The following is a 14,596-nucleotide window of genomic DNA, read 5'->3' on the forward strand; positions in this document are numbered from 1 at the left end:
ACAAAAATGCCAAGGCATCTAAGGCATCGAAATGCGATGATAAACAGTCGAGTTGCCAGAGGAAACGTGGCATTATACATTTCTGCAAACCAAAAATACGTTACATTTGTATGTTTCATATGTATCATATCAACATTAAGTGAAGTAAAATGGGAGATGACTTCGTCATTTTTAATTTTTTTTTTAATTTTTATTTTTTTAAGCATGTCATTGCTGTCTTTCCAGCAACATTTTGGACCCCAAAAATGTGTGTCTTGTAGTGACTTGTCACTATTTTTTCCACTGAGACTTCACAGCATTTCCAGCCGGGGTTGTGCCACCTAAATGTGGGTATTTTAAGTCAAAACATGATCTTTTACTAAACATGTTTTTTGTGCCTAAACCTCAGCACACTTAAAACTCAGCGTTGCTGTATCTGTTTTTTGCAGAAATGTACAATGTAAACATTTACTCTGGCAACTGATTTGCAATAATTGTCATGATCACTCATCTTTCCCCCCTCACTTTTTGCAACTCTGTTCTGTCTTTTCACGAATAAAGACATAAAAACGACACATTTTGAGCACCTGGATTAAAGGACTTCACACACATGCTAAATGAATACAGATAGAGAAACCAGTGTGGAAATTTATGTACACGTTTTTATTTTGGGACAGAGACACAGCCTCGGGGTAAAGCAGTGACTGGCTGCAGCACTTTATACAAACAACACTGAGATCACTCTTCCTCACTAACACACACACACACACACACACACACACACACACACACACACACACACAGTGCACGTCTACCTGCAGGAACATTCAGAGCCACATATCTGTAGAAGTCAACGGTTTACGGGAGATCTAACGGTAAGACAGAAGATCTGCAGGATCTCCAGCAGAGGCCACGAGGGGTTAAAACTATCAGCAACATAAAACAGCCTCTTCACCTCGCTCTTAAAGGGCCATACCACAGTTTTTACAACTTCTATTTCGACGACGAATCCTACACGCTGCTCAGTACTAGTCATCTTTTTAAATGCATGTTTGAAAATTTTAGATTCTTAATAGTTTTTCCTTCTCTGCAGCCATTGACTTCTATTTTTTTCATGTATTATGAAAATCAATTATCAGACTTACATCACAGATCAATAATGGAGTTTTAAGTTCCATTATTGTGGTATAATAATTGATTCTGCATCATTATGGATCAGACTAAAGCAGCTTTAAGTCCAGATTGATTTTGAAAAGTCAGCACTATCACAATATAAAAATCAATGGCAGATTTAACCCTTTTAACACCTGGATTGATTTCAGTTTTATTGTGCTGCATTCAGACATGTTTTTATACAATTTAAATCTCTTAAATATGTAAAAATTGGTTTAATTTTGTTCAAAAACACAAGAAAAACATAATGAGCAACTTCAAGAAATGTCCTGCAAACTGCAAAAAAATTAGTAAAAGGTGACAAAGAAATGAGCTGAAAATTAGCAGGAGGGGATTATTAGGTATGATTAAAAAATGTCCAGAAAACTATATTTATAATTCTTTAAATTATGTATTTAAAATGATGTAACAGAATAAAAAGGGGAAAAAAGTAAATACATTTTGTTTTTCTTGAGTTCATTTCCTTGTTTTTGTTTTTATAAGCAGCTGAATGTGAACATGCAGCTGTTATTTTAAAGATATTTTGAATGGCTATTTGTGCACGTCTCAAAATCCCTTCATGTCTTTAACTGCATTACATTTTTATTCAAACTGCTCTGAATACAGGCATTCATATTGTCTCAGCTTGCAGCAACCGCAGTAGTTTGGCTATTTTTCTAATATTTCGTCATTTTCATGACTGCAGCCAGATGGCTGCAGTGATGAAATCGATGGATTAAAAGTCAAAGTCAAGATCTGCACGTGTAACATCGAGTTAGAAGCAATTAAGTTTAACAGTCAAAATTAGCAAAACTGGTTCCTCCTTCACTTTTGAATTTTGACAGAACAAAGTGAAAACTGGAAATTAAGTTAGCAAGAAGAGGCCTCATCAGTTTAGAGTTTATGAAAACAAACACTGTTCATTTAACTGCAAACTGTAAAAAAAATATCTGCAACAATTCAACAACGTTGTTTAAAGAAATATTGCTGCCATGAGAAATATCTGGAGTCAATTTGTGGTGAAAAAGATTGTCAGAGGAGAGTGAAGAGGAGCGACGAGCCAGTTTTGATAAGCAGCCCTGCAGAATTGCTGTCTGTGTACAAATATCTGGACGCTGCAGCGATCTAGACTAGCGACTAGAAAAACTTTTCTAATTAAAAAACCCCAAAATGAGCAAAGGGGGTCGATTTTAGCCCTTAAAACATCAGAGCTTTTGTAACTGTACACACTAAATAACTTAACCCACTCCTACAGTGGCACAAAAAAGAGCAACAAAAGTCATCAGATGACGCTAAAACTGTATATATGTATGTATATATTTCTATATTGTAAGTTAATATGTACAAACGAGAAAATATAAACAGAAACTCTGTGCATTGAAGGCAAAAGGAAGTTTTCTTCATTCATTCAAAACTCTCAACATCTTACTTTGTAATCGAATCATTCTGGCGCGTTAACTTGTGTCGACACCAAATTTAAGGACACATAAGTGAGATGTTAAATTGGTAACTCCGATGACAACAAACTGGTCTATGATTTTGTAAAACAAAAAGATGTTAAGAATCCAAGTTTGCGAGCACTTACGACCCAAAATTGATATCTAATTTTGGTGCGGAAATTTACACAAAAATTTCCCGTTTCTTGTCCACTTTGCTGCATCCAAAACAAATCATGACTTTAGGAAAGAGTTCACAAGTTCTGACCATGACAGGGGCACACTGATACACAGGCTAAAGGGATAGTTTGATTTTTTTAGAGTGGGGTTGCATGAGGTACTTATCCATCGTCAGTGTGTTGGATACAGACGCTGGCGGTCGACACGCCCTCAGTTTGGAGAAGCAGGCAGGAGCACTGACACAGAAGCTAAATGTGCTGCTGTGGTCGGGACAGCAGCCAAACATTTTAACAACCTGAAAAAAAATCAGCGTTGGTGTAAGTGTGCTCTATATATAGAATATTTTCCCTTGAATGCCTCGGAAGAGCATCTGGAAAAACAGCCGGGAGCGCCTGGAGGGGGGTTGCGTGTGCATACTGCGTGCGTGAGATCAAAAGTGACACTGATGAGCAGCGCGACTCCGCGCCTCGAGCAGAAAAGGTGAAAATATTTTAACTTTCATGCGTGCACAAAAATCGCCAGAAACACGCATCGCACAGCAGCAAGAGAGGGGCCGCCAACACGATTACTCCGCGTCTCAGAGTAATCGCCCCCTTTGTCGACTGAGAGGCTGTTTACATAGCAACAGTTCTGTTTGACACATTAAACTTTTGTTGCAAAAACGGTATTTTCGAGGCCTGAAAACACAAACTTTCAAGTTGACCAGTTTGTTTTTCTTCGCCCGTCAGCGAGCTGTGTGGTGTACTTTTGGGGGAGTTTTAGTCCCCAGATTCTGATGTGGAGTGAGCGCTCTGGATTTTAAAGCTTTTACACTTTTCCCACTCTTTGGTACAGGTAGCTGCAAACATGCGGGCAGAGTCACAGAGGAGTTTTTGAAAGAAATCAAGCTCAATTGCCAAGGTTTCGAAGGGTTAAATAACAGTTTCACTCAATGGATTCTGGCTTACAAGAGAGCGATAAAACTGCTTTAGCTCACAGTCAGAAACTGCTGTCTGATGCTAAGGAAAAGCAAGTAAAAATATATTCTAAATATAGCGCTCACTTAAACTGAAATATATATTTTAGGTGCCTAAAATATGTTTTGCTGCTGCCTGCGTCCACAGCAGTTTATTGACTGGTTTTCATATCAGTGCTCCTGTCTGCTTCTCCAAACTGCTCCATCTGCCGTAGGTGATACACCTCATATAACCCCACATTTAAAAAATCCCAAATACCTCTTTATTTCACTGAAAAAGTCCATTATAAAGTACTGTGTTATCAAACCAACGTGAGTGGGAGAGCTTGGTCCAAGAAAAAAATTGATAAAAAATGTGCTAAAAAATCCCCTATTGATGTTCTTCAAATGCACCCAAAAAACTTGCTTTAGTCTACACACACACACACACACACACACACACACACACACACACACAAGCTAGGTTTACCAAAAACACACGCATCTACCGTATCCACGCTGACAGAAGGAGGGACTCGGGGGAGAAAGGCACAACCAAGGAGGGTTTCGGTTTTGAAAGTTACTCCAAAGAGAGAAAGGAGGGAGTTTCTGTCGGCCTCCTCACACCTGAAGGCTGCGGAGTGGCGAAGGTTTCACTAACGATCGGACGGGCTGCTCGAGGGTTACTCAGCGACTTAATCGAACTCTCGACATCCTCAGATTTGCGCTGCACGTGTAGGCCAACGCAGAACACGATTCAGATATCATCAGTTTGAGAATTCTTACTGACGTCAGAGGAAACCAGCATTTAATTTCACTTCATGGTGACGAAGATCCGACAAGCGTTTCCTCTCTTCAACGACAATAACCTCTGCAGAGCTCTTCAGCTGCTGCTCAGTATTTACGTGCGTGTTTTTTGTGTAGGCCAGGCTTTGTGTAAACTTTGATCACTGCAGCTGGACTCTGTACGCACAGATGAGGAGCTTGACCTGAGGAAACAAGAACGTCAGAGATTGAGTTTTTTGAAGAAAAAAGAAACATATAGAACAGCAGCTTGATCTTTTAAAGGTCCAGTGTGTCGGATTTAAGGGAGGATATTGGCATAAGTTGAATACAATATATTAACTATGTTTTCTTTATCATATAATCACCTGAAAATAAGAATAGTTATGTTTGTATTACCTCAGATAGAGCCATTTGCTTTTCCTTATCCACTACTTTGGTTAGCTGCCCCTCTGAGACAAAAGCGTTGGAAAAACGCTGATTTTTTCAACGTGAAACTGCTTTTATTCAGTGTTTTTACAGATTTAATCATTGGGTTATTTTGTTTTGGAGAGGAGGAGACCTCTGCGAATAATTCAGCCTCTGGTGAAAACCTCCTGAACCTCTGGATTTTCAGTTCAGGAGAAAAAAGGTGAGCGCACATTAGCACGTGACATCTTTTATGTGTCTGTCAGTCCTGACAGAGGGATCGCTCCTCAGTCGCTCTTCCTGAGGTTTCTACCATCCTTCTCCCTGTAAAAGGGAGTTTTTCCTTACCTGCTGCGAGGGTCCGAGGACAAAGGGATGTGTTATAATGTTGCGAAAATTACATTTTTTATTAAAATTTAACTAAAATGACTCTTTGTACAGCCCTTTGAGGCGTGCTTTTTGATTGGGCTACAACCAACTTTGACTTGATTGATCTGTAAAGCACTTTGGGTATGAAATGTGCTATATAAATAAATTTGCCTCGCCTCATGTAGCAGGTGTTGGGCTCGCGACCCGTCTTCAACACGCTGGAAAGCATCGGAGAAACCATGATTTGTGATGTGAAACTTCTTTTTTAATTATTTTTTAGAGTTTTGAATCACTTAGTCTGTTTTTAAGGGAGGAGGGGAACTCTGTGGGTAATTCGGCTCCTGGTGAAAAACCTCCTTAACAATAAACACCAAAGAAATTCTAACCAGGACAATTTTCAGCTGGTTGCAATCTGGAAACCTCACCGCTAGATGCCACTAAATCCCCCTAAATCTTACACACCGTTACTTTAAGATGAAGTCAAAGCCAATCAATGAACAGAAAAAAGGTTGACTGTCTAAAAATACTGACGAAATTAAAATTACGTCAAACACGACTCCTAAACAAAGTCTAAATACACTCAGAAGGCACAGATATTATATATTCATGGTAAACAGATAACCTTTCAGGGATGCTCCAACCAAAAAAACAGAGCAAATGTTTTGAGTTTTTTTTTGAGTTTGAAACTCTCCTCCAAGCGTAAAAAATCGAGCGATGCTGTGTTGGTGTTCTGCTACTTGTAAAAAAAAAAAAGGTAAAAAAGATAAAATACAACCCAGAGAGTTTTCTTCAATCCACCGCTTATAACAGTGTGAAACAGGATTTTACAGCTCTGTAAAGTTATCACGGCAGAATGAAATGTGTCCTGTCCCCTGAAAACTGCAAGATAACAACAGTACGAGTACATCTTTCAAGACGCAAAGTGAATGAAATAAATCTACCAGGAAATGAACAGACCTGTCTGGCTGACAGAGCGTGTTCGCGGATGCGTTTGTTTTAACATCTGGCCACATGAAAACTAGCTTTCTCTGTAGCTGTGGCATATTTACAGTGACGTTCATTAATATGCACAGTCCCTGTCAAACTAATTCAGTAAAATAAAGACACTTTGTTGTGTTGAGACGGGTTCTGCTCTTTATCTCATTGACTGTGTTTTTTCGTGCAGCGATATCGTCGGTCTTATCTGGTGTGGCAGCTTTGGTCCATTTGTATTCATATCAGTTACATTTCAACAGGGTTTTACAAAAAAAAAGACTTTCAAAAACCAAATTTACCACATTTTTCATTTTTTAATTTTATGTATATTAATACAAAATGAATGTTTTTTTTAAAAAAAATGGTGGTGTCTTGTTATTCCATGTGGGATGGGCCAGATGTTTGGCATGACAAAGAAATAGAAATAAAATCACACATAACAAATAAAAAACTAAAAACATACGACTGGCAGCGGATGCTTTAACGTGTTTAAAGTTGTGTTTGTTGTGTGACTGTTGCTGTGTTACCTTGGCTGTTGGTGCTGATGCGAGACGAATGAAGACTCTGTTGATGCCTGGAACCGGACTGAAGGAGTAGATGAAGTGACTGTCCTGAAGGTTTGAAGACAAAAGTGAAAAAAAGTTTAGGAAAAATAAGCATATCGCCACTTAATTTAAAAAATACTGCAGAATTAGATGGATTCAATGAACTTTTTCAGTAACAATGAAAACTATAATATATATAGAGAGGGATAGTTACTTTATATAAATACATCACATAACTACAGAAAAACAGCCACTGAGTGTACGTGAAATAATGACAACCTTTCTCAAAATAAGGACTTAATATGTCAAAATAATGAGAAGCTTTTTCCAAAAATAATGACTTATCTTATAAAATATGAGAAACTTTCTGACTTAACATCTCAAAATAATCTCAGGCTCTCTAAAAATAATCACTTACCCCCCCAAAAGTAACTAAGTATCTCCAAATTAAGAAAGTTTCTCCACATAATGACTTCTTGAAAAAATACCTTAGTATCTCAAAATGACCACTCTCGAAATTATGACAAACTTTTACAAAATACTGACTTAGTACCTTAAAATAATGACTTAGTATCCCAAAAGAATGTAAAATTTTCTAAAAATGACGACTTATGTCGAAACAATGACTTATTATCCCAAGAAAAAGACATAATGTCCAAATTGGGGCTGAATATCTTATAATAATGATTTAGTATCTCAAAAAAGGGAGCTTTTATTTTTAAAACATCACTTCTCAGAATAATCACATAGTATCTCAAAATCCATGTCAAACTCTGAAAATGACTTATCATGAAATAATTAGTTATATTAAAATAATGATGAAGTATGTAAAAATAATTACAACAAAATGATGTAGTATCTCAAGATAATTAGAGGCTTTCAAAAAATATCTTAAAATACTGACAAACTTGCTAAATAATGACTTCTAATGACTAAGCATCTCAAAATGACTTAGTATATAAAAATGACAAACTTGCTCAAAATAATGAATTAGTATCTCCACATGACTTAGCATCTTAAAATAATGACTTATTTAGAAAAAAACAAAAACTTAATATTTGAAAATAACTAAAAGCTTTCTCAAAATTACTTAATATCTCAAGATAATTACATAGTATCTCAGACAATTTCAACATAATGACTTAATCTCAAAAATAGTGTCTCATTATTCTGGGATACTAAGTCCTTATTTTGAGAACGGCCTGCAGGAGCTTTTTTCCCCTCATCGAATTGGAAACGCTTTTGACTTCCTTCCCATTTGTACTTTGCAAACATTTGATTTGTTCAGATGAACCGCTCCCTACGCTTGTCTTGGCTTGTTTGTCTTCTAGCTAAGCACCGTGTAATCGAACTGCTGTTTTTGTTGAGGACGAACCAGGAAGATGGGCAGCTGGAACTTGTCGTTGAGCACCACGGCGTGAACGCTGCAGGGTCCGCAGAGCCGGGCGGTGATCCCATTCAGGAAATTAGCGTGGAAGATGAAGAGGATGATACCCGAGCCTGGAGTGGCAGGGAGTGACGGAGGAGTTGGGGGAGAGGAAAACAAGAGAGGATAAAAAAGCCGAAGAGTCCTGGATGATTATATCGTGTATTTAGAAATGCAGCCAGTTGCTGTAGACGTGGTACAGTCGAAGGATCACTACCACACTCTGTCCAGTGCTAAGTCATTTTCTCTGGGACATATTTAATTTGAGACAATATGAAATAAACATTGAAGCTAAATAACTGATATCACTAAATAAGAAGTCTCCATCGGCCCAAAGTTTTCAGGAGGAGGCTCAACAATTTTACTGGTAAGACGGGACTGATTTTTTTTTGTGGACGTGTGGACGCTGTTGTTGAGGCTGTGTGATGGGATGTAACCGTATAACTCATGAGCTCTGCTGCTATGTTGTTGCCGAAAGTGACAGTGTCCTGTTTCGCCGATGTTGCAGTTGATTTCTGGCAGCTCTGAGCGATTCTTCGGAGTTCTAGAAACACAGTAAATCCTGTCTTACTGTGTTATTTTGTGTAATGGTACTGGGTGCTTTATGTTTATTGTGCATGTTTGTTTAATTAAAGGCTCTGGAAACGTGGCTTGAAATAGTGAGAATGCACATATTATATCAGAGTCGAGTCATTAAGTTTCTACAAAAATCTGAGTGAAAATAAATCTTCCCATCAGCTTATTTTGAGGATAACAGCATTTCTCGACGCTGTGTGGGCGTGGCAGATTACGTTTTGATTGACACCTGCTTGGATCCCACCTTTGTCACCTGTCTCTCGTCTCCATGACGACAGCCGTGGAGCAAAGCAGAGTCGCCGTGGCACAGCTCTGTCTGTTTCAGCCCTCTGACTCGTAAATCCAATCTGACGCTCTGCACTAAAACGAGCGAGCTGTTGTTTGAAGCCACAGAGCGTTCTTTTTCTGCATGAATTAACGAAAGGTTAACTTCATCACACATTCACAGAGTGCGGTGCTCTGGATAACCGCAGCGCTCTGAATTTGCAGACGGTCCTGTTCATGCGCTCCGGCACTCAGAGTGAGTGTTTCCAAAAAGCACCTTATTGAAAGGACCATCGAGGGATTTCACTTTGGCATGTTAAATTAGTATCAAGTGACACCTGACTTGACCTGACCTGGCTTTATTTATCTACGTGATATGGATCAGGGATAATCACGCCTAAATCAACCCAGCTTCAGGAACTGTAAAAAAACTAAAATGACAATATTTCAAATTTGGATTGAGGCTAATGTCTGATGATTTTTTTAATGCTTTGATTATGCATGTGAGACTCTAAATTATATATTAATTAATTTGTTTAGTGATTTGGGTTCCCAGAGGCTTCAAAAAAGTTAAAAAAATAAAATAAGAATTAAAAACAAACAAATAAATGCAACCAGCTGTTAACAGAGCTGAGACTTTGTGTTTTACCCTCTGGTTGTTGTTGCTGTGGCTTGAAGCCAAACTCCAGGGAGAAGTCGGGTCCCTCGCACAGCCTGTGGCAGGCCAGAGGGAAGACGGGCTCCAGCAGCACCAGACGAGACTCAAAGTACGCTCGAATGGTGTCCTCCGCAACACTGGACAGCCTGAGAGACAAAGAGCGAGACAGTGTGAGTGACTTTATGGGCAAAATGCATGAGAAAACAGAATGGAAAGAACAACATGTGGGGAGTATTTTTTTAACTGCTGTGTAACCTGCTGTTTATTGGTCAGTAGTGATGCATGATTAGGGTTTTACAGGATGGGTATTTTTTTAATTTTTTTTTTTTTTTTAGGGGAAGTTAAACTCAGAAATTTGGAGAATATTGAATTCCCCCCCACACACATTTTCAATATAAAATTTGTACCTTATTTGAGTTTACTAATATACTTACTCTACTGAGCAAAACCTGAGCAAGTTGGTTGGTTTATTTGAAAAACATGGGAAGCAGACAATGTGTGACGGACATGACATGGCCCAAAAATGTGCAAAAAATTAGTAAAATAGTTACAAGGAAATTACCTGAAAATAAGCACACAAAAAAGAAAAGTAAAACACAAACACAAACAAAGAAATCACCTCAAAAGTGCTGAAAATTTAATTATTTTATACATTTAACTGTATTTATTTCTTTAACATAATTTTAGATTAGGATTATTATAAATATAGCTCTCTGGACATTTTTCCCTTTTTTAAAAAATTTTGTTCTTGGGTGTCACATTTTACTAATGTCTTGCAATTTGTGGGACGTTTCTCGTCAGTTGCTTGCTGCCTTTTCCCGCATGATTTCGATATATAAAGCAAACCATGCTGCTCAGGTTTCAAAGGCTTTAACACTTGTGAAAGGTGTTTGATATCAGCACAAGAAAATAATGTTTCAAAGGGTTAACTGAGATATTGATTTTTAAAATTTCTACTCAAAGCATCTACAATGATGTCTGCTTATGATGGTATAACGTTTGTTTCTATCTGCATTTGTATAAATATGTGTAATACGAGCATATGTGTAAAAAAAAAAAAAGTCTGAGCAACTAACTCCTGTTTTTCCATTTTGTTTCCTGTTAATTCCCTTGAATATTCCTGGAATTATGCAACTCTATATGTGGCAGATTGCACTATATAGCATCAATAAGGTATTTTACTGTTTTCCTCTCCCAGTATCAGTGACTGGAAGCTGTGGTTGCCACTCACATGCTGATGTGGTCCTTGATGAGGTCGCACACCATCAGGTTGTTGCTGAGCTTGGCGAAGTACATGGCCGTGTTCTTGTGTTTGGACAGGATGTTGCAGTCCGCTCCGTACTCCAGCAGGAGGCGCACTACGTCAGCGTTCCCTCTTTTGCACGCCTGATGAGGAGGCGAGGAGAAATTTACCAGCACAGCATGAGTCCCATGAACAGATCCAACCGATGTAAATCACCTTCAGGTGCATTACATCATCTTGTTTTTCATCACTGCCCGTCTCTTCACCTTTTTTATCCCCTCACACGTAAACATGATGACAAACTAGTTTGGAGGATTGTGCGTGAAACGTGGCATTACCTTCATCAGTGCCGTCTCCCCGCCATAGTTCTGAGCGTTGACGTAGGAGCCCGCCTCCAGCAGGATAGCAACGGTCGTCAAGAAATTCTGACAGAGGACAAAAATAAAAATAAAGACTGAGAAAATGCACAGATGTAATGACTGGGTATGATGCTACCAATTTAAAAAAAGGGTGTTGACGTGGTGGGGATTCGTGAAAACTGCATGAGAAAATGGGACAATAACCTTATTTTGGAGATGAAATGATGGTGCTGATGTACCACAAGTGTTTAACACTTTTAACCTACAATGAGTGATTTTTGGCCGCAACAAACCATGGCTTGTTTAAACATTCAGCAGACATGGAGCAACATCAGCATCTATTTGGAGTTGTGTTTCTGTCCACCTGATGAATTTAGATTCTATGTTGACTCTCGTTTTGTCCATTTTGTCCTCTCCAACTCCAGAGGGCAACATCTGGGACATTCACGCTTAACCAGGGTTCATGCACAATATTTACGAATACATTTCCGTTATTTTTACATTCTGTGAAATGATCATTGATATTCATTATCGGTTCTTTGACGTTGCAAATTTTTAAATAAAAAATTCTGTCTATTTTTTTTCTTTAACATTTTTTGGTGATTTTAAAGGAAACATTTTGGTGATTTTTTTGGCAATTTTCAAATAAAAAAAATAATTAGGCAATTTATATTTATTTTAAAAAACATTAAGTTATTTTTAAAAATCACCAATTACACCATGTATTACACTCAGAAACAGTAAAAACAGAAATTATTGTTGGATTTTCATGGTCCTTGAACACATCATGTGTCATTACACAGGTTTGTGAAACCGATTTCAATGACTTTTCCAAAATTATGAGGGTATATTTAGTTTTCCAAAATTTTCTAGGCCTGGAAATTGCTATTTGCAAATCCCATGACTTTTCCAGATTTTCATGTACACATGAACCCTGCAGAATGAAATACAGTGAACAACATCGTAGTTAAATTCTCATCATAGAGTGAGAGGCTGTTACCTTTTCAGCGGCGTGCATCAGCGCCGTGGTGCCGTTCTTCTGTTTTCCGTTCACCCTCACCCCCTTCTTTATCAGCAGCCTGAGGATGTCGTCCTGCCCTCCTGCTGCTGCCAGCATGCTCAGAGACATGCCGCTGACATCCTGCAGACAGACAGACACAAAGCTTTAATGTCAAAGATGAAGGAGGTGAAATGAGCAACTTCTCAATGATCTACTCCGGACTGTTAATAAGCGGTTTTTAATTTTGAAAGCTGAAGAAGGGGTAACCCTAAAACTTAAACAAAACATTTCTCCTCAAGGGTTTTTCAGTTCTTGTGATGAGCCATTACTTGTACAACTCTGCATCAACACTGTGCAACACAAGCTTGTTTTTCTTTTTTTGTATAATGAGTCAACTTTGCATTGGGCTAATAATGGATCGACATCAATTTAATTGTGCTCCGATGCCTTTTTTTCCAGGGACTACAAAATTCCAATGTGCTGACTCAAAGTGGATGTTTGCGCCAAATTTGAATAAATTCTCTAAAGGCTCTCTCATAGAGATGCGCGGATGGACAACCCAAAAACATAATGCCTCAGGCCACAGCTATCGCCACCATGGGGGCCTATAAAGGCCGAAAAAACAAACAAAAAAACTCTAACACTGAGCTCTGTAAAAACACAACGTCTTTCTCATGACACCAAAATCTTCAAATTTTAAGCCAAGAAGCACTTTATTGTACAAGCTGAAGTTATAGGTTCCTTACAGTACTTGATAAGAAGCATTAACTGAAGGCAACATAATTACAAGGATGAAGAGTTACACGCGCTGTGTGCTTATACATAGCAATGAAATAAAGCTACAGTATCTACTATACAGGGAAAAATAAATGTTGCTTTGCAACATCAAACAGCAATGGTAGTGTCTGAACTAGCATAAAACAACCGCAGACCTTAAACAGATTTGTTTTCCAAAAAACTGTGTCTGGGGTTGAACCCTAACTACTGTATATACTGCAACACAGATATACCTTTTTCAAAGGGAAGTAACAACACAGGATAAACCCGTTTACTGTTGGTGTGAATGAGTTAACGGGTTATCACAGTCAGTGTTTCTTGTTTATCTGACACTAATGGCTTTGGTATGAAAGGTGAACACTGGTTAAACACAATCACTACAGCTGCTGTGAAGGATAACACAATTTTTTTTGTCCGTGACAAATAGCAGTAGTGCCATCTGGAACTCTAAACCATAACTTCAGCTCATTTTGATCACAAAGAAAATTGTGAAAACTACTGAACGACATCTGCAGAGCCGACTGACCCGAACAAACAACAGACAGACACAACTGAATGAATATCCAGCGTAAAATAAACACTGCAGTGACCAAGTTTTGAAATTGAAATGTGATGACGCAATTTAACAAAGACTCGATCGCAGAGCCTGTCATCTATGGAAAGCCAACTTCGACCTAAATAAAATAAAATTATGAAATAAACAAATACAGCTACAAAACAAATCCTGAAATAAATAAATGAGGCAATAAATATATGAATAAATGCACATTGAAATGTGTAAATAAATAGTTCTGTTTCAGAAAGGATATTTTTCAAAGGACGATTTCTTTATTTCAGTCTTTTTTTAATTTATTTTATAATTCCAAATGTTTTTTATTTAAGGGAACTTTTATGATGGATTTATGACTTCTTAAAGAATTAATTAATGCCACAAAAAAGCATGTACTGTCATCAGTCACTTAAGATTAGGGGGAATATTATTTTATTTTCAAAATGTTCACTGTAACATGAACCATGACTCTGATGATGTTGATTCAAGGGGCATTCGGTCAAAATCTTTTTTTTAAGTTATCCATTATTTTGAGCCTTTGCAATGCAATGTCAGAAAAAAACATTCATAAAAATCTGTCCTCCAATGTCTAAGCATTTGTAAGACTTTTGAAAGATTAATTTGAGACAATTTAACACCAATTAAGGCCTTATTTTTAGATTAATGGATCCAATGCCCCTTAAGAGTTCTTTTTTTTTGCCTTTAATTAATAGAACAGCGCGAGTGTGAAAGGGGGACACAGAGAGGGGATGACATGCAGCAAAGGACTGAGGCTGGAATTGAACCCGCGGCCGCTGAAGCGAGGACACAGCCTATAAACATGGGGCGCCCGCTCTATCCACTGAGCCACCAGGTACCACCCTTTAAGCCTTTTTAAGGATCTGTGGGAAATTTCATTTCTTAAATTCAAATGGATGGGGCTCAGTTAACTCACAGATTCAGATGTGGGGGGTCACAGCGGGCTGTTGGCCAGCAGTGCTCG

At 38.1% G+C, this 14,596-nt stretch overlaps 1 protein-coding gene across 1 annotated transcript in view; it reads right to left on the reverse strand.

Moving 5' to 3' along the window:
- Nucleotides 1-1,454: 1,454 nt before the first annotated feature.
- Nucleotides 1,455-14,596, reverse strand: part of mphosph8 (M-phase phosphoprotein 8) — a 34,861-nt gene continuing 21,719 nt past the window's right edge. Inside the window, exons 8-14 of the mRNA XM_042495282.1 lie at nucleotides 12,288-12,428; nucleotides 11,267-11,353; nucleotides 10,917-11,071; nucleotides 9,677-9,831; nucleotides 8,137-8,261; nucleotides 6,744-6,827; nucleotides 1,455-4,670 (exon numbers count right to left, since the gene is read on the reverse strand). Coding sequence (XP_042351216.1) covers nucleotides 4,629-4,670; nucleotides 6,744-6,827; nucleotides 8,137-8,261; nucleotides 9,677-9,831; nucleotides 10,917-11,071; nucleotides 11,267-11,353; nucleotides 12,288-12,428 — 789 coding nt within the window. The 3' untranslated portion in view covers nucleotides 1,455-4,628. The remainder of the gene's footprint in view (nucleotides 4,671-6,743; nucleotides 6,828-8,136; nucleotides 8,262-9,676; nucleotides 9,832-10,916; nucleotides 11,072-11,266; nucleotides 11,354-12,287; nucleotides 12,429-14,596) is intronic.

Source organism: Plectropomus leopardus, chromosome 10 (genome assembly GCF_008729295.1).
Source record: "Plectropomus leopardus isolate mb chromosome 10, YSFRI_Pleo_2.0, whole genome shotgun sequence".
Lineage (NCBI taxonomy): Eukaryota > Metazoa > Chordata > Actinopteri > Perciformes > Serranidae > Plectropomus > Plectropomus leopardus.